Source organism: Pantherophis guttatus, chromosome 9 (genome assembly GCF_059756535.1).
Source record: "Pantherophis guttatus breed Tessera chromosome 9, ASM5975653v1, whole genome shotgun sequence".
NCBI classification, from domain to species: domain Eukaryota; kingdom Metazoa; phylum Chordata; class Lepidosauria; order Squamata; family Colubridae; genus Pantherophis; species Pantherophis guttatus.
Genome location: NC_142071.1, coordinates 26,602,501 through 26,628,756, shown reverse-complemented (window position 1 = coordinate 26,628,756; position 26,256 = coordinate 26,602,501). Strand labels below are relative to the sequence as shown.

Below are 26,256 nucleotides of genomic sequence, written 5' to 3'. Positions count from 1 at the left end.
TCTCAGGATTCCCCATGCAGCCCATTTTGGATGCAGGTAAGAGCAGGGTGTACGTGGAAGCTCAGGAAGGGTGAAAAGTAGGCCTTCCGGAAGTTTGGGAAGCCTGGAAACGGACCCGTTTCCAGCTTCCAGAGGGCCTCCGGAGCCTGGGGAGTCTGTTTTCACCCTCCCAGAGGCTCAAGGAAAGCCTCCGGAGCCTAGGGAGGGCAAAAATGCCCCCCACCCCCACCATGGTGCAGGAGGACGACTAGGCCACACCCACCATGGCCACACCCACCCAGCAACCGGGCAGAGAACCCCTTGCTAAAATTTTTGAAGCCCACCCCTGATGCTTTCCTTCTACCCGTCTCCCAAGGTCAATCCCACATATCTTTACAACAGGTAAGATTTTAGAGGTAACAAGTGGAAAGCTTTGTTTCTTATGTACCTAAAAAAGAATATTGTATTTCCAGAATCCTTTCTGTAAACAGCTCCAAATTGTTGGAGCTTATTATTATTATTGTCAAGAGAGATGACCTACTGTCAGCATCTTCGTAACGAAAAAAAAGCAACCTGGAACTGCAGAATGGTCAGTCCCACTCTAGTGACATCATCTCCCCTATCATAGTTGTCACCCGTTGATCCCAAAGTAGTTCAGAGTGCACAATACTCACCTTCTCGTGATGTTGAGGAGCTCCCGCATGGAAAACAGCCAGTTTGGGCAGGGATGTGATTGAAAAAACCAGCAGGGCAGAGGTTGCATTCCTCTAGGGACTTTGCAAGGCTGCTGTTCCCGTAGGTGCCTGGGGGGCAAGGGACAGGAGAAGAGGTCTGGGGAGGACAGAAATATCCCTGTGGACAAGGATGCTGGAGGAAACTTGCAGTGCCTGATTGAGGAAGGGAAGAAATAAAGATTGATTAGACAATATAGTTGTCTAAGTTGCCAAGCCTGGAGCTCTGCAGCCACTTACCCTCACCCAAATTTTCCACTGTCTTGAAGCTTGAATTGTGATAAAAGAGCAATTGGTTAAAAATCTGGGGAGTGATTACTGAGTAGAGGACTGGAAGCTGTGGTTGAAATGGCTCCTTCCAGTTATTGTTTTGGCCTAGGCTTCCCCAAAAAGCATGAAGCAGAATCCTGGACAAAACCCCTTTCATTAAACAAATGTGAATTCCTCGTATTCACATTCAGCAAAGCCCTGGCAAACAGTCTTTCAAAGGTGAATTTATGACCACAGACCTTATCTAGCTTGGAAAGCTGCCATGTAAATATTTTTCCAAATGCAAGGAAAGACTTGGCACAGAGTCTCTGAAATTCACGGACAGGTCTTCACATTCCTGAACCGAATGACCAAATGGATGGATTGTTTCCTGCAAAAGCCCACTCTCCTTTCGCTCCTCTTTTATTTCCTATGGGAGGGGCCATTCATCATCCACCTGTGGCTTTACTCCCAAGTCGACCCTGATTTCTTAGCTGTTCTTTTCTTCTGGCAGCTCTGCGCATGCGCACACTGGGAACAGGATCCAGCTGTTCCTCTGCCTCACTGCTGTCTAGCTCTGGAGGCAGCTGATAACTGCCAGATGGCCTTGGCCCATTCTCTGCCTCCAATGCAGAGCCCTCGTCTGAGGCTTCCCCAGCCTCCAGGACTGGCCCATGTTCCTCCCCAACCTCCTCACTGTCCAACTCTGCTGCCAGCTCTGCTCGTGGGCCACAACAGTTATAGGGCACTGATAATCAGGTGTATGCAAACATCAGATGCAGAGATTTGAACATGAATTGATCAAATCACCAAATCAAATTCACTGTCTAAAGCACATGGATTGTCCCTGATTCCCCATCAATGATTGGACTGAATTTGGGTCCAGTCAAGTCTGCTCTTTCTTCCCCAAATGGAACTGAGCATCTGAATGAAATGAACCCAAGAGATTGTCAAGTGTCGAACCTGAATTTTATTTGGATGTGAGATTGCTTGTATCCTGGGGTGCTCTAACGTTAATTCAGTTTGACATAGTTTGGAGCTGGGAGGAGGATGGAGCCTTCGGTCAAAAGAGCATAACTGGCCAATGAGTCATGCACATTACAACAGCTGACTGACCAAAGGAGGAGGAGAGACGTCGCTAAGCAACCAGCTCTTATCTTGGTTGGACAACGTGACAGATTGTTTTGGAAACTTGAGTAACTGAAACTTATATTGGGGTGAAAAGCCTGGGAACTTCAGTACTGGCTTTTCACCAGATGGTGTATCTAAATAAATTTGTTCTTTGAGAAAAAGCAACGCCTCTGAGTTCGATCTGTAATGGGTGCTATTACTTGGAGCCTGACATTAAACCAGTACTGAAGTTTCTGGGTTTTTCACCCCAATTTAGAAGTCTGAACTGAATTTTATTTTATTTATTTATTTTGCACTGAATCCATGCAGATCAGATCCAACCAGATCATCAATATCATCAGCAGTCTTATTAGCTGTTCTCCAGTGCCATTTCAACCCCATTGACCAACAAATCAAAGAAAAGCCAATGTACATTTTGACTCAGCTTCTTTGATGATGCCCAAGATTGCTCTCCATCCCACCCATCCCCCTTTCCACCTCAATCTTCTTCAGCATCCTTTTATAAGGTTTCTGTTGCATGTCCCTCTTTCTGATGGGAAGCCTAGTGTCAAAGTTATGTGTGGGTGGGGCTGACAGTTCTCAAAACAGCGAAGGGATGGATTCCTTTCTTCCTTCATAAATTAGAGGGACATCCAACGAGCTCTTGGGTTCTCATTTCTTGAATTAACTGCTTTAAGAACAGACTTCAGTGAGAGACATCTCACATAATCACCTGAAGGACAGCTGAATCCCGCTGGGCAGGGCAAACAGGGTAGGTGGGAATCCAGATTGTCCTTGTAGGTCCCTGCATCACAGGCTTTGCAACATTTCTCTGAGGAGTCCCTGAGACTCGACACATTCAGGGCTATATAACCAGCTTGGCACAGCTGTGGTTGGACACTTCCAGGAGGGCAGTAGTAGGGATAGACACACCTGAACCAAAGAGAGAAGTTGGGTGAGTGTCCTAGTCACCTTCACCCAACAGCTGATGAAGAGTTCCCCTACCTTCAGTTGCCTCTGCTAAAAGTTACAGGAGAAACTTGGATTTCTCATTCATCTCTCTCTCTCTCTCTCTCTCAACTACTCAAAATTTCTGCTACCAGTTCTCCAGAACCTGTCAGAACCTGCTGGATTTCACCCCAATCTAATCAATCTCTCTCTCTCTCTCTCTCTCTCTCTCTCTCTCACACACACACACACACACACACACACACACACACACACACACACCTGTGATCCACCCCTAAACCCCAACATCCTGGTCCTCAGAATTTACATGGGAAATTTCTGCTGAAAATTCAGTTTCTGAATAAAAAGAAAAGTTGTTGCCATCCAAATACCCTTCTTTCCATTTCCAGATCTTGGGATGGCTTGAGATGAGACAATCATGGGAAATAAATTGAATTGTTACATTTTAAGAAAACTGTAAAAATAGCAACAGCAACAGCACTTAGATGTATACAACTCCGTAGTGCTTTACAGCACTCTCTGGGTGGTTTGCAACTTCAGCATATTGCCCCCAGCAATCTGGGTCCTCATTTTACCATTCTAAGAAGGATGGAAGGTTGAGTCAACCTTGAGTCCACCGGGATCGAACTCCAGACTGTGGGCAGAGTTCGCCTGCAATACTGCATTCTAGCCACTGCACCACTACAGCTCAAAAATGGATGTGGGGCAGGGGTGAAATCCAGCAGGTTCTGACAGGTTCTGAAGAACCGGTAGTGGAAATTTTGAGTAGTTCGGAGAACTGGCAAATGCCACCTCTGGTTGACCCCAGAGTGGGGTGGGAATGGAGATTTTGCAATATCCTTCCCCTGGAGTGTGGAGGAAATGGCGATTTTGCAGTATCCTTCCCCTGGAGTGGGGTGGGAATAGAGATTTTGCAGTATCCTTCCCCTGCCAGGCCCACCAAGCCACGCCCACCAAGCTACACCACACCACACCCACCAAGCCACACCCACAGAACCGGTAGTAAAAAAATTTGGATTTCACCACTGATGTGGGGGTATAAAACAGAAGTGTGCGAATTGCATTTGACCCATTTCTTGCTTCATGTTGTAGAGGGCTCTTGTTTGGTCTTAGGGTGGCAGATCATGAACTGGAGAGGGCATCTCCATCAAAGCTCAAACCCACATTTGTAAAAACACTTTTAATCTCTAACAGGAGCTCCGAGGCCTCTGTTGAGGCACAGTAATGAATAATCTGGGGTTGCGTTTTCATAGCAGCTACACAGATTTGGGTGACCCGAACAGTTCTGTGATATTTTACATCTGGAAGAAGCCGAATAATATAAAATTCATTTTGACCCCGCTCAGATCAAGATACAGTACGGAGCTAATGTATTTTAAAGCTGGAGCAAAGGGGGAAATATAATAAAAATACAATTTATTGTTTCAGGTTTTCTCAGATTCACATGGGCAGTTTTGCTCGACCGGGAGAATTTTAAAAACCGAGATGGGAGAATATTATATCTTTGCCACCTGAAAACCTATATCCACGATGGCGAACCTATGGCACGCGTGCCAGAAGTGGCACACAGAGCTCTCTCTGTGGGCACGCACACCATTGCCAGATACTCTTCTGGTTTCAAATGCACACATGGACGCCAGCCAACTGGTCTTCTTGGGCACTGGAGCATTTTCAGGCCGTTTTTTGGCTGTTTTGGGGCCATTTTCAGGCCATTTTCTGGTGCTCCAGCGCCTGCAAAGACCAGCTGACTGGCGTGCTGTGCGCATGGAAACCAGAAGAGCAGCTGGCGATGGAGCACGTGCCCACAGAGAGGGCCTGGAAAACAGCCCTGAAAACGGCCCAAAAAATGGCCTGAAAATGGCCCCAAAAACGGTCTGAAAATGCCCAAAAAATGCCCAAAAAACAGGCATGTGCGTGCCAGTCTGCTGGTCTTTGGTTTCCGGCGCTCCAGCTCACGCACATGCATGCATGTTCCAGTTTGGGCACTCGGTGCTGAAAAGGTTCACCATCACTGACTTATATGAACCGTGCAGGTTTTCAGGTGGTTTAAGGAGAATTAAACACTGTGTTTCATTCAAAACTGGGACCTTTCAGAACTGTATATAAAATATTCAACATTTGGGTAATGTACTCACAGCTGACCAAAGATCTCATACACCGATGAACCTTCAGGGCAATAATATCCCGCTGGACACAGAGGTGGAATTCCTGTACGGGGTGCACACAAAGAGCCAGGACGGCATTTGGAAGGATGAGATGAACCTGGAAAGATGACCGAATGCTTGAGATAAGGCGGAATCTAGTGATGGGCTGCAACTGGTTCGGAGATTGCGCGCCTAATGTGCTTACGCGCAGCCTTCAAAATACAGCAGTTTGAAGCTCAGCTGCTTACCTTCTAAGGCAGCTCTGGTAAGTAGAACAGCCGAGGTGCAGAAATCAGCTATACCGCGCAGATCAGCTGACCCAGAAAGAAGGAAATATAGGACAGGATAGGGCAGGGGCAGGTGAGCGGGGCCAGCTGATCGTTGGAACTACCGGTTTGCCTGAATTGGTCCGAACCGGCAGCACTCACCACTGGCAGAATCCCAATTTGGAATTTGCTGTGCAGGAATCACAATATGAATGTCTTAACATTGTTTCAAACTGGGCACTTCGGAATGATTTGTGCCACACTAATTGATTTTAATGGGAGTATTTATCCCATGGATAGTCATCAAAATACTCAAGGGATCCTACTATAATTTCAGGGCTGCCTTCTCAAACTAACACTTTCCAGATTCTATCTGCCTTTCCTTTTATTTATGATTACTACTGGGACTTTTGTAATTGAAATACAATTACATAAAGCAATAAGCTGTCACCAAAGTGGTCACAGAGCTAATATAGATACCTCCAGTGTTCTCCTGCAAAAATTCTAGCTATTCATCTCTTGGTGTCCATGGTTAAAATAAAAATAGAATTTGCTGGGTTTTGACAATAGGATAGGCTAGAGATCAGCAACCTGTAGCTCTGGAGCCACATGTGGCTCTTTCACCCCTCTGCTGTGGCTCCCTGTCACTCAAAATATGTGTCGCAACTGCCAATGTGTGACACCCGCCGTCACATGATTTATTGAGCTTTTCAACCTCCGGTAGGCCAACCATGAATAAATCCAAGAAAAGAAAAGTTTCAGAAGAAAACAGAACATATAATTCAACTACATATGTTAGTTTTGTGGCTGCTCAAGAAAGAGTCAGGCACGGGAAGGGTTTTGTGGCTCCCGGTGTTTTCTTTTCTGTGGGAAATGGATCCAAAGGGCTCTTTGAGTGTTTAAGGTTGCAGACCCCTGGGATAGGCAATAGTAAATTTATTACCCTTCCACACCATCTGAAATCTCCCTTTTAGAGAAAGAAGCATTCAACTTCATATGCTGTGTCTTCTCCCAGAAAGTCTTATTTGAAAAACCTCTAGTTGAGGATATGGCAACTTGAGTAACTCTAGATGTTTCTGAAGAACAATCATGTGGATCCCTTACCATATTAAATATAAGCAACTAACCTAGTGGACATTCATAGCCTGCTTCACAAGGTAGTCCAAGAATGTTTGGCACTCCTGACTTTTCTGGATCTGGACAAAAAAATCCATGTGGGCAGGGCAAGCAGTCTTCCAAAGATGTAGCTCCAGGCTGAGTCCTGTAGGAACCAGGTGGACAAAGAAAAGCTTCTTTTCTGCTTGGGCACCAGTGTCCTGGGGCACAAGGGTACTCTCTGAGGAGGGTGGCTCCTGTTAGATAGAAGACAAATTAAGAGATGAGAGACAGGGGATTGAAGAACCTCAAGAGAAAGAAGCAATCTTCTCTTTAGACTTTGCACCAACATTTTGCCAAGAGAAAAATAAAAAGTCTTGAGTCTGCAGTGTGTTAACTTGCAAAGCATTCCTGACCAGCTCTCGAGTTGCATTAGGAAAGGGGGATGGGAAACTGACGAAGCAACATGGCAGCCAAAGACAGGGGCACATTCCAGACATATCTTTCTCAAGGCTGTTTCCCAGGGTTACACACAGCGGCCAAAGGGGAGTGATTTCTACAACCAGCTAAATTGCTCCGTTGGTGAATGTGATTGATGACACACCCTGGGAGGAGGGGGAAACAGGGTCATGATTAGGGCTTCAAATTACATGGGGTCAGAATTGGCTTCATTTGGGAATGTGCCGACATGGAGCTCCTAATAAATAACTGGATTTCTTTTGAAGCCAGGCTGGAGGCTCATGATTTAATTACGGCATCCATTGGAATCTTGACACAGTGATTCAAAACCCCAGTTTTTCAATAACATGGACATAAAAAGGAGCCTGGGGTGGCGTAGGAGATTAATGCCTCCTACTAAGGCAGCATTAAACATCCAGCTGCCTGCAATTACTACGAGTTCAATTCTCACCAGGTTCAAGGTCGACTCAGCCTTCCATCCTTTCTAAGGTGGGTAAAATGAGGACCCGGTTTGTGGGGGCAATAAACTGACTTTGTATAAAATATACAAAAATATGAAGGCTATTGCTTAATGCATTGTAAGCTGCCCTGAATCTCCGGAGAAGGGCGGCATATAAAAATAAATAAAAATAAAATAAAATAAAAAAAGTTTCTCAGTTAATTCTCATGGAGGCCAGAATATCAGGATGGAGAATTTTGGTTTTAGCATTCTACATGTTACTGACTGCAGTTATAACTTTTGCATAGCTACAGTTATACAATTATAGCATCCATTCTATTGCGATTCTATGGCTCTATATTATGGTGATTTTATCATGGATTTGCCTTAATTTAATATTTTACCTCGTCTATTGTACTGTCTACATCTTTTGTATATATACATTTGCTGATGTCCTACTTAAACTTATATTTGTGTTTGTATGTATAATGTGTTTTATTAATGTTGTATATTCCTGATATTATTTATTTGTTTGTTTGTTTGTTTGTTTGTTTGTTTGTTAGTTAGTTAGTTAGTTAGTTAGTTAGTTAGTTAGTTAGTTAGTTAGTTAGTTAGTTAGATTTATATGCCACCCTTCTCCGGAGACTCAGGGCGGCTTACAATGCATTAAGCAATAGCCTTCATACTTTTGTATATATCTGCTTAGTAGGGCTTTCGGCTCTCCCTAAACAGTGTTTGCATGCCACGTGCTAAACAAGCAAACAAACTACAGACAGGAGGTTGAACAACTAGCCCCGTGGTGTGACCGGAACAACTTGGAACTGAACACACTCAAAACCGTAGAAATGGTGATAGACTTTAGGAGAAACCCTTCCATACTTCCACCTCTCACAATACTAGACAACATAGTATCAACAGTAGAGACCTTCAAATTTCTAGGTTCTACCATATCGCAAGATCTAAAATGGACACCCAACATCAAAAACGTCATCAAAAAAGTACAACAAAGAAAGTTCTTTCTGCGCCAACTCAGAAAACTCAAACTGCCCAAGGAGCTGCTGATACAGTAGTACAGAGGAATTATTGAGTCTGTCATTTGCACCTCTGTAACTGTCTGGTTTGGCTCTGCAACACAACAAGACAGACACAGACTTCAGAGGATAATTGGAACTGCAGAAAAAATAATGGCTACCAACCTGCCTTCCATGGAGGACCTGTCTACTGCACGAGTCAAAAAGAGGGCTGGCAAAATATCTACAGACCCCTCGCATCCTGGACATAAACTGTTTCAACTCCTACCCTCAAAATGATGCTATAGACACTGCATGCCAGAACAACTAGACACAAGGACAGTTTTTTCCCGAATGCCATCACTCTGCTAAAGAAATAATTCCCTCAACACTGTCAAACTATTTACTAAGTCTATACTACTATTAATCTTCTCATCGTTCCCACCACCCATCTCCTTCCACTTATGACTGTATGACTGTAATTTTGTTGCTTGTATCCTTACTATTTATATTGATATTGTTTCCTGATTGCTTTTTTGTACCCTATGACTATCATTAAGTGTTGTACCTTATGATTCTTGACGAATGTATCTTTTCTTTTTATGTACACTGAGAGCAGATGCACCAAGACAAATTCCTTGTGTGTCTAATCACACTTGGCCAATAAAGAATTCTATTCTATTCTATTCTATTCTATTCTATTCTATTCTATTCTATTCTATTCTATTCTATTCTATTCTATTCTATTCTTTCTATTCTATTCTATTTCTATTCTATACTTTTTCATTCCAATATCTATTCTATTCTATTCTATTCTATTCTATTCTATTCTATTCTATTCTATTCTATTCTATTCTATTCTATTCTATTCTATTCTACTCTACTCTACTCTACTCTACTCTACTCTACTCTACTCTACTCTACTCTACTCTACTCTACTCTACTCTATTCTATTCTATTCTCAGAAGCTCAAGCCACCATGGATGGGAATTTGGTAGTATTACCATTCCTGTTGCAAGACAACAGAGAATGGCCGCTATTAAAAGAATCACCGCTCTTGTAAATTGAGAATACTATTGCACCTATGATGTCAAAATAATCAGATAATGGTTACTGGCTGAGAAAAATATCTCAAGAAAAACATTAAAATTGGCAGCTCACCTGCTGGAGGACACTGGCATTCTGAAATGCAGAGTTGGTAATTTGGTTGTCCCTCGGTCTCAAGTTCTTTTCGGAAAGTCTGCTTGGGACATTGTTGGAGGGTCCGTGGCCCCAGGGGATTGGTGAGATTCATTCCTTGGCAGTTGGATCCAAAGGGACACGGAAAAACCATGGGAAATCCTGAAGAATGAGAAAATGGGGTCTTCTATGGGTATTAATACTGGTAGAAGAATTTGCCTGTTAGGTCCCACTTGAGTAAAGTTCTAGAGAAGGTGGGTTCTGGACATTTCTACTAACTTTTTTTGCACCAACGACCTGGTGGGCAAGGCAGACAATCTCCTTTTTGCTTGGCACTTGGGTGAGAACCTATGGTATCATCTGGACATGGAACAGGGGCTGCTGAGCCTTCTGGGCAGTAGAATCCTACAGGAAAGGAATACAACCAAGTTCAATTCTGCTCATGGTGACTATCAAGCATTACATTCTCTCAGATCATTTCCTACTTCTCCAGGGGCACAGCTTTAATTGTAGACCTTCCTATGGACACTCCTGCTCCAGTTGCTGCTGAATCACAATTCCCAACCTTCCTTATTCCATACATTGTCTTCTGCTAGTTGAGGCTTCTGGGAATTGTCTACATCTCTAAAAGGGACTGTCACAGATTTCCCCCCATCCTCTATACTTGGAAGAAACCAACATATGTGTCATGGGACTTAGGTCTCTAAACAACATCTACAGAACACCAAAATTGCATAGTTCTTCAACAACCATTATCAAATATTTAGGTGCCCCAAATGTTGGCTATCCTTAGACTCTGGTTCTTTAGATGTTCTTCAGACTATTTTCTAGGACACTCAGGTACCTGCTGGACAAGGACCCGCACAACTTTCTCCCCAGAGACAATCAGCCAGGGGAGTCCAAGTGAAGTTGTAACCCTGTGGCGTGGCATCAGAACTTCCCTCTTGGCAGAAGAAGCCAGCAGCACATGGTCCTTCCATCTGACCTCTCCTGGAGCAAAGAAAATGCTAGGACTTCATTGAGAAGGCAAGGAAAATAATTTAGTACACAATCATTTCTCTATGAATACTTCTCCCAAATGAATGGATACAGAGAATTTACAGCAGTGTGTCTTAACTTCAAGAACATTAACATGGGTGGCTGGACTTCAACCCCCAAAATTCCCAGCCAACATGCTGGCTGGGGAATTCTGAAAGTTGGACTCCACCCATTTTAAAATAGCTGAAACTGAGAAATATATTAGTTTACAGCATTAAATAAAACAGTGCATCCCTTCAAACCAAACCGAGCCACAGAATTAGAGAAACAAAATTGGAATTAAACAAGGGATAAAATCAGGGGTGGGCTTCAAAAATTTTAGCAAGGGGTTCTCTGCCCGGTTGCTGGGTGGGCGTGGCCATGGTGGGTGTGGCCAAGTTGGCTTCCTGCACCACGGGGGGGGGGGAAGGGCATTTTTGTCCTCCCCAGGCTCCGGAGGCTTTCGTCGAGCCTCTGGGAGGGTGAAAATGGCCTCCCCAGGCTCCGGAGGCCCTCTGGAGGCTGGAAACGGGCCCATTTTTGGCCTTCCTGAACTTCCGGTAGGCCCGTTTTTTGCCCTCCCAGAGCCTCCGTGCACGCCCTGCACTTACCTGCATCCAAAACAGACCACGTGTGGACTCCTGGGAGGGGAGGGGTGGGCTGGGCTGGGCCAGCCAGGAGTGGGATTTGGGGATTCTCCGAACTGCACAGAATCTTATCTAGAGGTTGTTCCAAACCCTTGCGAACCCCCAGCAGCCCACCCCTGGATAAAATATCTTTAAAGGAGACTTGGAAGTTAGAAGCAATAGTTGAGTTGGGGTTGGTTTGTGAAAACTCTGGAAGGTGTAAATACCTGGATATTATTATTATTATTATTTGATTTGATTTTTCCATAACTGGAGCAGCTACGATGATGACCTTGTCTCGAGTGGATTGTATTTTACCTTAAAAGACAGCATCGTCGGCAAGCCCTCATAGACGGGTTTGCATTTGAGTGACAGAAATATAATTACCTGGATTTGTAAAGCTAGATTTGGACTGGGAAGAATTATATCTTGGTCCTACTCAGTCACATTTTTTCCCCTAGTTGATCCCAAGTCACGTCTCACCTATACAGTCTAATAATACATGTCATCCTTTATTACTGACTATTCTTATTCTCTCTCCTGTTTTATTTTATTAGCTGTCTTACAGATTTCTCTGAAAAGGAAAACAGTCGATAAATCTTCTTTCCAATCCAATGATCCTAAAAATTACAATTTGTGGAGGTAGTGGAAATATTGTACAACCTGCAGTAGTGACCAGGGGAGCAAGGAAGACAATCTCTCTCTTTACGTAGCCCAAAAACATCTGGAAAACTGAAGGTGCCATCAGGACATGGGAGGGGAACCAAAGTACCTATGAAGATAAGATATACATCACTCGTTTGGATTCTGTCTTAAGAAAGTTGGCGAAAAAATATTGAGCAAAGATAAAAAGAATGGCTAGAGGAGATGGTAACAAAAGAAATAGACCTAAAACCAGAACTATTTTTATTAGGCATACTAACTGTCAGAGTTTATTGCAAAAATCAAATCCCGAAAGCACACACAGGCAGACTGACACAGCAGGATTCATTAACTTCTTTATATACATAATAATAGATGAAGATAAATGTACAATATCAATATAGATTCTTCTTACAAGCAAAACACAAGGCAGGAGAGAACAGTTAGTTTCATTTCAGCAGAGCAGACTAGTTTGCACAGACTGCTTAGTTTCAGTTTCAATTCTCTGCACAGACTCAGAAGCTGCAGACTAAGACACACCCTGGTTCCAGTCTGTCTCAGCTCCCATTGGCTGACTTAGTTGCTATGCCTATTCATTGGCTGACCTTGTAACCATGTCTCTGCCAGTTCATGAAAAAATCTGACACTAACGGGGAAATACAACAAAAGAATTCAATATTTAATGTTACATGTAATAACAGCAGCTAGAATTACGTAGGCACAAAATTGGAAAAATGGAAGTATACCTACAGAGGAAATGGTAATAAAGAAAATATTACATTGTGCTGAAATGGACAGGGAAACAATCAGGAAGTTTTAAATGCAACATAGGAAAACTTTACTTGTCACTTTTTTTGATGCCCAACTTGAAGAAAGACTTTTTTGAGTCAAGGAATCTTTTCTCATGTCCCTTTGCTCCAATTAACCAGTAGATTTTTAACCATCAACTGATGAATCAGTTGATGACTTAGTCCATTAAAGTTTGCAGCCCTGGTGCTTTTGCTAATACATTTTCCGGAGATGTCTGCAGGGTATGGCCCCAAAAGTGGCCACAAGTTGGACACCGTGGTAGCTCCCTCTGTTTTTCAGATGGAGCATCAACCTCTTCATTGAGATTCTCATCTTGGTGGGCTTTTTTTCACCACATCCCACAGATGCTCCTGCCATATTCACAGTTCCATACCTTCAGGACAATAAGAATGTGGTGGGCAGTGCTTGGGTTCCCCAGGAGAAGCCTCATGGCAGTAGAAACCAGATTGGCAGGGGAGACAATGTGCCGAGCCTCGGTTGGGCTGATATTCTCCAGTGGGACACGGAGTGGGGTGGGCAGCCCCAGACAGGCAGAAATGGCCCTGTGAAGCAGAGACAAGCAGAAGCAGCACAGGTGAGGCAAGTTGTTAAGTTTTGCTTTCTCCAACATGCGCCTTTTTATTTCTTGGAAGAAGTAATTGCCTGATTTTATGGAGAAGAAATAGCATAAATATAAAAAGAAAGAAAGAAAACAAAGGAAGAATTTCCTTCCTTCCTTCCTTCCTTCCTTCCTTCCTTCCTTCCTTCCTTCCTCCATTTCTCCTCCTCTCCTCTTGTCTTTTCTTCCTTTCCTCCTCTTCTCCTCTCCTTCCTTTCCTTCCTTCCTTCCTTTCTCCTCCTCCTCTTCTCCTCCTCTTCCTTCCTTCTTCCAGTTCTCCTCCTCTCCTTCCTTCCTTTCCTCCTCCTCTTCTCCTCCTCTCCTCTCCTTCCTTCCTTTCCTTCCTTCCTTCCTTTCCTCCTCCTCTCCTCCTCCTCCTGTCCGCCTGTTCATCCTTCCTTCCTTCCTTCCTTCCTTCCTTCCTTCCTTCCTTCCTTCCTTCCTTCCTTCCTTCCTTCCCTCCCTCCCTCCCTTTCTCCACTTCTCCTCTTCCTCCTCCTCCTCCTGTCCACCTGTCCTTCCTTCCTTCCTTCCTTCCTTCCTTCCTTCCTTCCTTCCTTCCTTCCTTCCTTCCTTTCTTCCTTCCTTCCTTCCTTCCTTCCTTCCTCTTCCCTTCCCTTCCTCTTCCCTTCCCTTCCCTTCCCTTCCCTTCCTTTCCTTTCCTTTCCTTCCTTCCATCCTTTCCTCCTCCTCCTTTCCTCCTTCTCTCCTCCTCCTCCCCTCCCTCCCTGCCTCCCTTCCTTCCCTGCTTGCTTGATATGACACAGGGCTAAATTTCCTCACCACACCCCAAAATTCTTTAAGGATATGCTATTCTGCCTTTAGACGGGCATTGTGGTGAACGTATGGCATTTCATGACATTTCATTCCATCTATTAAGATACACTCACTGAGCTTAATTCACTGCCCCACAATTCTCACTCTTTTCAGGTCAGATGTTTGCACCGTAAAGCACACAAATATTTTAGTTGATACAACACACCTCCGGGCAGAGGAAGGCAGTCGGGCTGAAGGAACTGAAGTTTGCTGGACAGTAGAAACCAGCCATACAAGGTCCAGTAGGTGACCTCAATCCCATGGCTGCACAGAAGAATCCTGGGTAGCAAGGCACACAGTATTCTGGAGAGGATCCTCCTGTAGGATCAAAAGATGGACAGTTCTTCGTGGAGAATAGTTCTGGGTTTCAAAATTTTTTACTACTGGTTCTGTGGATGTGGCTTGGTGGGCGTGGCTTGGTAGGTGTGGCAGGGGAAGGATACTGTAAAATCTCCATTCCCACCCCACTCCAGGGGAAGGTTACTGCAAACTCCCCATTTCCTCCCAATCAGCTGGGACTTCACAGGCAGAGAATAGATGGGGGCGGGGCCAGTCAGAATTTTTACTACCGGTTCTCCGAACTACTCAAAATTTCCACTATCGGAAATTTCTCCAGAACCAGCCAGGAGCGAATTTGCATAACCTTCACAACCTTAGTGACCCGAAGGAAGAGATGTGAGCTGATGGTGGTTTTCATAAGAAGAACCTTCTATTCTTTTAAATATAATTTTTTAATGTTAATTACAACTGGGAATAAAGGATAGGATGCCTTAGGATTAGCGGGATAGGAAAGGTGGTTGTACTTGATCGTCCTCCATTAAAATGTCTCCTCCAAAGCAATTATTTTCAGCACAAAGGACATCTGTTTGTTTTGCCTTCACCGTTAAGAACAAAGTTAAGCAAGCAGGGCTTACATCAGGGAAGTAGCAGGGAGAACGTTGAGCCATTCTTTAAAGAATATTTTTTTTAATATACTGAACACATTGATGACATGGGGTTCTAGCAGTGGTGAAATCCAATTTTTTTTTACTACCAGTTCTGTGGGCGTGGCTTGGTGGGCGTGGTGTGGCTTGGTGGGCGTGGCAGGGGAAGCATACTGCAAAATCTCCATTCCCACCCCACTCCAGGGGATCTTTAGTATGATCTTTGGCATCCATTTTTTTTTGTGGATAGCAAACTCAGCTCCTTGTAGCTGGAGAAACCCCTTGGTAGCTGACCTTGAAATCAACCCTTTCAAGCCATACTCACCTGTCCCGTTATTCAGAGTGCCCACTGGACAGGCGATGGGCGAGGGAGTGCCTTCTGGGCAGAAGTGCCCTTGGGGGCAAGGTCCATTAAGTCGAAACTCAGGTGAGCTTTGAGGGACAGCGTCAAACGCTCCCCCAGCACAGTAAAACCCAGCAGTGCAGAGACCTGCCAAAGAGACGACGAAGAGAACATTTATCTTCTCTTGAGAATGAGTAAACTGCTCATGAGATGGTCCAGGAAGGGGCAATGCAGATTGCGGGAGTCTCAACACAGAGACGCAGATGTCTAAGCATTTTGCAAAACATAAACATCCACAACTTCAAAAACAAAGCGACGATCTTGATTTTCCGTAAAGAAAGCAGAGGATAGGATAGAAGCTGGTAGCCAAGGTTTCTTACCGTCAGGCTTCCAATTGGCATCACCCCTGCAGTAGCTTCCAACTGGGCAGTGCTTACAAGCATTGAAGGATGAGGCTCCCTCCAGGGCATTTAACAAACCAGCTGGACATGGTATGGGCATGGCTGTCTGGGCTGGGCAGTAATACCCTGTCAAAAGTAAGACCGAATCAATTGGCTACGGTCATGCTTGAAATGTCAATAAGTTCTTTGAACCGAGCTTGATTTCTGATGACTTCATCTACACGGTTTCCCTGGCAACACTCCAGAAGCCATCAATCACTATTTTCTGGCATGTTCCTTGACTTCATAGTTCTTACATTATATACTGTATGTCTTAGCAGTTTTCTAAGTACTAACTCCAGGGGTGGGCTTCAAAAAATTTAGCAAGGGGTTGTCTGCCCAGTTGCTGGGTGGGCGTGGCCGTGGTGGGCATGGCCTAGTCGGTCTCCTGCACCACGGTAGGGGGGATTTTTGCCCTCCTCAGAATCCAGAGGCTTTTTTCGAGCCTCCGGAAGGGCGAAAATGGCCTCCCCAGGCTCCAGAGGCCCTCTGGAGGCCTTTCAGTAGGCCTATTTTTTGCCCTCCCTGAGCCTCCGTGCACGCCCTGCTCTTACCTGCATCCAAAACGGGCCTGGGAGGGGAGGGGCCATTCAGGAATGGGATTTGGTGGTTCTCCAAACTGCACAGAATCTTAGCTAAAGGTTCTCCCGAACCCCTGCGAACCCCCAACAGCCCACCTGTGACTAACTCCATTGGACCTCGCTTAGCTTCAGAGTCCAGATCTAAGTAAGATGGATGACATTAACTGTGAAGTTTCATACTTAAACGACTTTCCATATTTTCCAAAGAAGTTGAGACTGTGGACCTGATGAATCTAGAATAGGGTCCCCAGATTCCACTTCCTGCTGAGCGATCAATCCAAAGGAATATATCTGCGGGCAATCCACCTTATGTTTGATCATATTCAGAGAAAGAGACCTTACATTGAAATAGAAACTGCCTTTGTATAACATAAGGACATTGTCTGTATCCTGCCTGTCCATGAGATAATACCAAATAGATCTTGACATATTTCTGCAGGACATCCCTGAAGTCATCTTTTTACAAGAATACAAATATCCTTCAGTCTTTCCTGGTAGATAGGACAGGACAGGACGGGACGGGACGGGACGGGACGGGACGGGACGGGACGGGACGGAACGGAACGGAACAGAACAGAACAGAACAGAACAGAACAGAATAGAATAGAATAGAATAGAATTTAATTTTGTTTTCTGCAGATAATTTTAGAATATAATAGAATAACTGAGCAGGAAGGGACCTTGGAGATCTTCTAGTCCAACCCCCTGCTTAGGCAGGAAACCCTACACAACTTCAGACAAATGGTTATCCAACATCTTCTTTAAAAACTTCCAGTGTTGGAGCATTCACAACTTCTGCAGGCAAGTTGTTCCACTGATTAATTGTTCTCACTGTCAGGAAATTTCTCCTTAGTTCTAAGTTGCTTCTCTCCTTGATTCGTTTCCACCCATTGCTTCTTGTCCTGCCCTCAGGGGCTTTGGAGAATAGCTTGACTCCCTCTTCTTTGGGGCAGCCCTTGAGATATTGGAACACTGCTGTCATGTCTCCCCTGGTCCTTCTTTTCATCAAACTAGACATACCCAATTCCTGCAAGTGTTCTTCGTTTGTTTTAGCCTCCAATTTTCTAATCATCTTGGTTGCTCTTCTCTGTACTCTTTCTACAGTCTCCACATCTTTTTTACACTGTGGTGACCAAAACTGAATCTTTGTGCCTAATCTCCTGATCATCTGCATTGTCCTTCTCTGACTTTATTCCAGTTTTACGGAACGCTTTTTCAAGTGATGTATCCAGAACTAGATTCTGGGTAGAGGTCACCCCAGTTCCGGTAGAACTATACCTTCCGGTGAATTGGAAGCTATAAATAGCATGGAAGAACATTTGATGGGAACAAAAAAAGATGGTGTCCTCCTTAATCTTCATCCAACCGAGTTTTTGTTTCTCATGCTACATATCAAATTTATTTATTTATTTATTTATTTATTTATTTATTTATTTATTTATTTATTTATTTATTTATTTATTTATTTATTATATTTCTATACCGCCTTTGTCCCGTAGGACTCAAGGCAGTGTACAGCCAAGAAAAATATAGACACACAAGCATCATAAAATTGCTAATTAAAATTATTACTTAGTTTGGCCAATTAAATAAAACCCAGAATTAAATAACATTTTAAAAACATTCACATGTTCATATGTTTAGCCCCGCCTGTTGGAACATCAGGGTCTTGAGGGCACGGCGGAAAGCACGGAGATCAGGGATATTCCGTATCTCCGGGGGCAGTTCATTCCAAAGGGTTGGAGCCCTCACAGAAAAGGCCCTCCCCCTGGGAGTCACCAGTCGGCATAATTTGACTGACGGTACCCTGAGTAGTCCCTCCCTGTGAGAACGAACTGGTCGGTGGGAGGCTATTGGTGGCAAAAGACGGTTTCGTAGGTACCCAGGTCCTAAGCCATGGAGCGCTTTAAAGGTGATGACTAACACCTTGAATCGCACCCGGAAGACCACCGGGAGCCAGTGCAGCTCGCACAGGAGAGGTGTTACATGGGCGCAACGAGCTGCGCCCATAATCACCCACGCGGCTACGTTCTGGACCAGTTGGAGCCTCCGGGTGCTCTTCAAGGGGAGCCCCATGTAGAGAACATTACAGTAGTCCAAATGAAGTCTCCTTGCCAGCCTGCATTACCTCGAGGGCAGATGGCTGGTTCCACTGTGGCAGCACGTCGACAGGCAGTTCCTGCAGGGCAAGGGAGGCAGACACTGGCTCCATCAGTTGGGCTAAACATCCCAGGTTCACAGGGCACTTCTGAGCTGGTGCCCTGGGGACAATAGAAGCCTTTAGGGCATCGATACCCATGTATCCCATCATTAGGGCAGGGCACAGAGTTGCCTTCAAAGCAAACATACCTGTGGATGAAAGAAAGGAGCAGTTGTACCTTTAAAAACATGGTATCTACTTTAAAGGGGAAGTTCTACAGAGGAATTATTGAGTCTGTCATCTGCACCTCTATAACTGTCTGGTTTGGTTCTGCAGCCCAACAAGACAGACACAGACTTCAGAAGATAATTAGAACTGCAGAAAAAACAATGGCTGCCAACCTGCCTTCCATTGAAGACCTGTATACTGCACGAGTCAAAAAGAGGGCTGGGAAAATATTTACAGACTCCTTGCATCCTGGACATAAACTGTTTCAACTCCTACCCTCAAAATGCACACCAGAACAATTAGACACAAGAACAGCTTTTTCCTGAACGCCATCACTCTGCTAAACAACTAATTCCCTCAACACTGTCAAACTATTCACTAAGTCTGCACTACTATTAATCTTCTCATCGTTCCCACCACCCATCTCCTTCCACTTATGGCTGTATGACTGTTATTTTGTTCCTTGTATCCTTACGATTTATACTGATATTGTTTCCGGATTGCTTATTATTTACCCTATGACTATCATTAAGTGTTGTACCTTATGATTCTTGATGAACATCTATTTTCTGTTATGTACACTGAGAGGATATGCACCAAGACAAATTCCTTGTGTGTTCAATCACACTTGGCCAATAAAATTTTTTAATTCTAATTCTAATCTTCATCTTCAAATATTTTAAACTGAACTCCCTTCAATTTTGGTCATTCAAAACAGATTTCCAGAAGAGGCTGGATATCTTTGTTGCAGTCACCCTGAGAGAGAGAAGAAGTTTAATGCTATCTCAGTGTTTCTCAGCTCTGGCAACTGTGGAAGATGTGTGAACTTCAACTTCCAAAATTCCCCAGCCAGCCTTGCTGCTTGCCACACTCAAGATGGCCTAGTCATTTTGAGATGCCCCATTTCTCTGCCGGGAAGAAACTGGAAGTCTGGATCTTACCCTTCATTACATGGTAACATCTGGAGCAGGTCAGATGTCCCGGACTGACTGCAGATATGTCCTGCTGGGCAAGGTAGGCATTCACCCTCAGCTTTCAGGCCAATCATAGGGGAAAAGGAGCCAGGTGGGCAAGGGATGGGAAACCCAGTGCCAGGTGGGCAGAAATGTCCTTTGGGACAGATGTCATTCCCTGTCAACATGCTGGCAGAATCCACCTGTACAAAGATGAAAGGAACAGGAAGTGGAGAAATCAATAGACTCTGGTTAAAAATAAAATCAAGGAATGACCAATTCAGACAATTAATTGTAAACAACAGCCCTAATCAAGGAACCACCAGGGGTGCTATTCAGCAGATTCTGACAGGTTCTGGCGAACCGGTAGCGGAAATTTTGAGTAGTTCGGAGAACCGGCAAATGCCACCTCTGGCTGGCCCCCAGAGTGGGGTGGGAATGGAGGTTTTGCAATATCCTTCCTCCCAGGAGTGGGGAGGGAATGGTGATTTTGCAGTATCCTTCCCCCCAGGAGTGGGGAGGGAATGGACATTTTGCAGTATCCTTCCCCTGCCCCGCCCACCAAGCCACGCCCACCAAGCCACACCACGCCCACCAAGCCACGCCCACAGAACCGGTAGTAATGTGCCCTGAGCATCACTGGTATAGGGTTTCCTGCTTGAGCAGGGGGTTGGACTAGAAGATCTCCAGGGTCCCTTCCATTATTCTATTATTCTGTCACTTCCACTTACTCTGTGCCTAATGGGAGTTGAGCTGACTGCCCCTTTGCTGCAGTAGTAGCCTTCGTGGCAAAGTCCAGTTGGCTGAAATAGTCCAAGAGACGAACAATACATGCCTTTTATAGGGGAGAAAAGACAACAGCAGAAGACACAGAATGTGAATGGCAAACAAAACATTCTCATCTTCAATTCTGGGCAGGCTTTTCTACGCTTGGATTCAGGCTGTCCCTTACCTGCTGGGCAGGATTCACATTCAGTTTCATCAGCTGCACCAGCCTTGGGCCCATAGGTACCTCTAGGGCATGGATATTCCCTGCTGGAAGCAGTACCAGGTGGGCAAAAATATCCCATAAGACAGAGCTTAGGAACTGGGATGCCATCACCTAAGAAAGGAAGAGCAGTTTGAAAGCTTTTTGATAGCAATGTTTACTTTTAAGGACAAGGTACCTTTATTTCGAAAGGGATGTGATGGCTCAGTGGCTAAGACACTGAGCTTGTCGATCGAAAGGCAGTTCAGCAGTTCGAATCCCTAGTGCCGCATAACGGGGTGAGCTCCCGTGACTCGTCCCAGCTTCTCCCAACCTAGCAGTTCGAAAGCAGGTAAAAAAATGCAAGTAGAAAAATAGGGACCCCCTTTGGTGGGAAGATAACAGCATTCTGTGCACCTTTGGCATTTAGTCATGCTGGCCACATGACCACGGAGACGTCTTTGGACAGCACTGGCTCGTCAGCTTTGAAACGGAGATGAGCACCGCCCCCTAGAGTCAGGAACGACTAGCACATATGTGCGAGGGGAACCTTTACCTTTATTTCAGAACGAAAATCCTATGGATACAAATTTCAATAGCACTTAGACTTATATACCGATTCATAGTGCTTTTATAGCCCTCTCTAAGCGGTTTACAGAGTCAGCCTATTTGCCCCCAACAATCTGGGTCCTCATTTTACCCATCTCGGAAGGATGGAAGGCTGAGTCAACCTTGAGCTGGTGAGATTTGAACTGCTGAACTGCATCTAGAAATCAGCTAAACTAGCCTGCAGTACTGCACTCTAACCACTCCTCTTTCTTTGTTAGAGTTCTGGGCTCATGATATGAATCTTCAATGTTATTGCAGCCTTTGATGTACTGATGTAGTATGCTCAGGGCTCACAAGCTACAGTTGGTTGAGTTTGCCCATCACCCTAAGCCAGAGGTGGGTTTCAGCAGGTTCTGACCAGTTCTGGAGAACCGGTAGCGGAAATTTTGAGTAGTTCGAAGAACTGGTAATTACCACCTCTGACTGGCCCCGCCCCATCTATTCTCTGCCTCCTAAATCCCAGCTAATCGGGAAGAAATGGGGATTTTGCAGTATCTTTCCCCTGCCACACCCACCAAGCCACGCCTACCAAGCCATGCCACACCCACCAAGCCACACCCACCGAACTGGTAGTAAAAATTTTTGAAACCCACCACTGCCCTAAGGCATGGCTCATCTAAATCCTGGATTGTTGACTCAGACACAATGGCTGGGCATATAAATCACATTAAGCCATAAACATCATTTACAAAGTGCAAAGTTTGGCTTAAGAAAATGCACTGAGCCAACATCAGACCAACCAAAATGAAGTTGCAGTGCATCTGAGCTCTGTGCAAAGTCAGTCTTTGCCTCCAACGACTGCATTTCCCTTGTGCTTACTGTTGTTGGTGGGCTCACAAAAGAATCGGGCGGGACAGGGATTGCAGGATGCCTTCCCTTCTTCCGATTGGTAGGTTCCCTTTTCACAAGCGACTGGATCCACAGAACCCTCGAGGCAATAAAATCCACGTGGGCACCGGTGGGAAGATGGAGTAGAAGACAATTGACCAGGCGGGCAGTAGTAGCCAGGAGAGCATCTCCCTTCTGGAGCAGTCTTTCCTGCCCCTAAAATCAGCAGAGCAAAAAGGATCTACTCGTAATTTGGATTATGTCGATAAGAAAATCCCTTCTGGTGCACCAAAATTATCTTTTCCCCCAATTGAAAACAGTAAATGAAAAGTTTGCACATACCACTGCAGAAATTCCCAGCTGGACACAGTTTGCAGTCTGTGACATCCCATTTTCCACTATGGGGATTGACGGTCCCTGGCATGCATGGAATAGGGATCCCAGTGCCTTGGGGACAGTAGGATCCAGGGGGGCAGAGGTTTTGATCGGGACGTGAAGAGCATAAGTCACAATAGAAACCAGCCTGACACGTCCCTGCATAAACAAAATATTTCAGAATGACAAAATGGATGATCTTCACAACATATTGCATTCACCACAAAGTTCATTGCTTCCAGAACGAGGGTGCTAATCTTAATCCTCCTTGGAAGGATTTCATGTTTCAATTTATAAACCTGATAGTCCAAAGTGGATATAGAATGTAGAGGTCACAACTATTGTGTAGCTCAATGGTGAGGCATTCAATAAATGCCTGGAATCACTCATTGTGTTGAATATGCAAGTAGGAGTGAGACTTACATCATCCTTCATTCATTGGGAGGGGTGTTGAAAATGCAAATAGGAGTGAGTTTTACATCAGCCTTCACTCATTGATTCATTTTCCCCGGTGGGAAAATGAACAAGCATCAGTGGCTGACAGGCTGGACAGCTCCCTGTAAAAGGAGCTGCAGCCTCGGGCAGTCCTCAGTTCGTACTTATTTTTGTTGTTGTTCCTGTTGCCTGAATAAACTGTTGTTTTACTTCACTACAATTGTCCTGCCTCTCTTTTCGTGTCCAGACTTAACACATTGAATTTTCCATGTCTACTTCACTGAATGAATGGCATTCGGAAATTGCTGAAGGTCAATTGAAGAATGTTGGAGAGGTAGATGTAGACATTCAGAATTTAATTTCCCATCAAGAGCTGGATTCCTGTTGTGTTGGGTTTGCTGTTCCTCCACCATCCGTTGCAGAAAAACAAACCCAGGTTTCTAATTTAAGTAACAGATTGTCTGCAACATTCACACTAAGAAAACAACCATGAAATTGATGTGTTGAGTTCCCTTGGTTGACATCCACAGACCAGAAGCATAAAAGAAAGCTGCTTTTATGCAAAATCCAACCGACCCTGTGAATTGACCCTTACTGAACTCCAAGTAGGTGCCAACCATTAGTTGAGAAGAAGACAGAGCCTATTTAGTAATAAATCAGACCTTCATGCATGGAGGCCTACAAAAGGCATACAAAACCTTTGCCAGACCAATTCTCAAATACAGCTCATGTGCCTGGAACCCGCACTGTATATTGGACATTAATACAATTGAGAGTCCAGAGATATTTCATGAGAAGAGTCCTCCACTCCTCTGCTCACAGCAGAATCCCTTATGCCACCAGGCTTGAAATTTTGGGATTAGACAATTTAGAACTACGCCGCCTTCGATCTGACCTAAGCGCAATACACAAAATTATCTGCTACAACTTCCTACCTGTCAACGACTACTTCAGCTTCAATTGCAATAACACACAAGCACACAATAGATACATACTTAAGGTAAACCGCTTCAAACTCGATTGCAGAAAATACGACTTCAGCAACAGAGTGGTCCATGCCTGGAATGCACTACCTGACTCTGTGGTTTCCTCCCCAAACCCCCAAAACTTTAACCTTAGACTGCCTACCGTTGACCTCACCCCATTCCTAAGAGGTCTGTAAGGGGCGTGCATAAGAGCACCAGCGTGCCTACCGTCCCTGTCCTACTGTCCCCTGTCCTACTGTATCCATCTCATGTGTTCATAATCATGTTTATACTTATATCTGTAATCTTATACATGTTTGACAAATAAATAAATAAATAAATAAATAAATAAATAAATAAATAAATAAATAAATAAATAAATAATGGACCTGGCATCCAGCATGCAAGAACACTTCCCAACATTTACCTCTGGCATATTTAAGAAGTACAGGACCTACCAGAAATCGCAGCCAGCCCTTCTCCTTGGCAGAAGCTTCCCCCAGGACAGGGCAAACAGGCGTTCAGAGACAACATGCCAGGTAAGGGGAGAAATGTTCCTGTGGGGCACGGGATGGGGTTGTTGCTACTCAAAGGACAAAAATGCCCTGCAGGGCATAAACTTCCAGTTTCGTCTTGAACAGGATTAGGTCTCCAGGACTTCAGAATGCAGTAGTATCCAGGCAAACAAGGACCACTCGGAGTCACTAAACCTAGAAAAGAAGATTTATGGCAACACCATTTGTTGGCTCCAAATTTTACAAAGTGAGGAGACCTCTAGCATCTAGAAATTCAGGGAGGTTTCTGCTGGGAAACGTATATCTGGGTGTATATCCGACAATAGGAAATGTGTTTATTGATAAGAAGTGAAGGATTTAATCCCAAACAGAATAGCTGACGTAAAAGCAAAATTGGAGTTAGAAGTGGTGATTAAGCTGGTGTGTGTGTGTCAGATAGAGAGAGGGGGGGGAGAGAGGATAGATATGGGAGGCAGGAAGCGAGGGAAAGAGAAATGATAGATGGATAGATAGATAGATAGATAGATAGATAGATAGATAGATAGATAGATAGATAGATGGATGGATGGATGGATGGATGGATGGATGGATGGATGGATGGATGGATGGATGGATGGATGGATGGATGGATAGATAGATAGATAGATGATAGATAGATAGATAGATAGATAGATAGATAGATAGATAGATAGATAGATGAAGATGATAGATGGATGGCTGGCTGGCTGGCTGGCTGGCTGGCTGGCTGGCTGGCTGGCTGGCTGGCTGGCTGGCTGGCTGGCTGGATAGATAGATAGATAGATAGATAGATAGATAGATAGATAGATAGATAGATAGATAAGTGAGCCAGGTAAAGATACAGATAAATGAGATATATAGATAGATAGAGATAGTTATGATAGAGATAGAGATAGATATATCATCTCCCACTGTGCACTGGAATCTAACTAATGAATGAATTAAACTAATGAATGGAATTCAAGGTCTTAGGCAGAGGTACTATATTCTCCAAACTTATCATTGAGAATCATCCTCTTCCTCATCTTCCTCACAGAATCACTAATAAACCACCCATGTGGCTTGCAACAAAGTAGTACATTGCAAATACAAAACCCAGTTACGTCCTTCGATGAAATCAGATTTTGCAGGCCACAGTCCAAGTCTCCTCTCAAATTACCTGGCCTTGCGCAGAATTTGCCCCCAGGACACGGCTCACATTCCCTGAAGCTGCTCAGACTGGTCTGGTTACTGAAGGTTCCAGCGGGACAAGGATATTGCTTAGCCATTTTTGTTCCTGTCAGACAGTAGTATCCAGGCAGACAGTCCATGGGGTTGATCACTCCTGGAGAAGCCCTTCTGGAATTCCTGGGATCTCGTGTTTGGAAACTGGAATCACAGAACCTGTCAATAAAGCCAACAATGTTCAGTCTGTTTTCATTTTCATTTTTCCCCTTATGGATAGGAATTATCTAGAGTGACCAGTTTATTTATTGGGAATCATTAGAATAGAAGCCTGCATGGTATGGGTGCGAAAGTTGGACCATAAGGAAGGCTGAGCGCCAAAGAATTGAGGCCTTTGAACTCTGGTGCTGGAGAAGATTCCTGCGAGTCCCTTGGACTGCAAGGCGATCCAACCGGTCAGTCCTAGAGGAGATCAACCCTGACTGCTCTTTAGAAGGCCAGATCCTGAAGAGGAAACTCAAATACTTTGGCCACCTAATGAGAAGGAAGGACTCACTGGAGAAGAGCCTAATGCTGGGAATGATTGAGGGCAAAAGAAGAAGGGGACGGCAAAGAACGAGGTGGCTGGATGGA

General features: G+C 44.5%; 1 protein-coding gene across 1 annotated transcript in view; it reads right to left on the bottom strand.

Moving 5' to 3' along the window:
* LOC117668244 (uncharacterized) overlaps positions 1-26,256 on the bottom strand; it is a 167,242-nt gene that overhangs the window by 35,030 nt on the left and 105,956 nt on the right. The window contains exons 45-64 of the mRNA XM_087875571.1: positions 25,619-25,842; positions 24,385-24,636; positions 22,494-22,685; positions 22,143-22,367; positions 20,700-20,849; positions 20,479-20,582; positions 19,736-19,950; positions 18,555-18,775; positions 15,786-15,932; positions 15,388-15,552; positions 14,306-14,457; positions 13,099-13,267; positions 11,937-12,045; positions 10,475-10,620; positions 9,910-10,035; positions 9,613-9,792; positions 6,576-6,800; positions 5,174-5,300; positions 2,803-3,002; positions 654-866 (exon numbers count right to left, since the gene is read on the bottom strand). Coding sequence (XP_087731697.1) covers positions 654-866; positions 2,803-3,002; positions 5,174-5,300; positions 6,576-6,800; positions 9,613-9,792; positions 9,910-10,035; positions 10,475-10,620; positions 11,937-12,045; positions 13,099-13,267; positions 14,306-14,457; positions 15,388-15,552; positions 15,786-15,932; positions 18,555-18,775; positions 19,736-19,950; positions 20,479-20,582; positions 20,700-20,849; positions 22,143-22,367; positions 22,494-22,685; positions 24,385-24,636; positions 25,619-25,842 — 3,542 coding nt within the window. The remainder of the gene's footprint in view (positions 1-653; positions 867-2,802; positions 3,003-5,173; positions 5,301-6,575; positions 6,801-9,612; positions 9,793-9,909; positions 10,036-10,474; positions 10,621-11,936; positions 12,046-13,098; positions 13,268-14,305; positions 14,458-15,387; positions 15,553-15,785; positions 15,933-18,554; positions 18,776-19,735; positions 19,951-20,478; positions 20,583-20,699; positions 20,850-22,142; positions 22,368-22,493; positions 22,686-24,384; positions 24,637-25,618; positions 25,843-26,256) is intronic.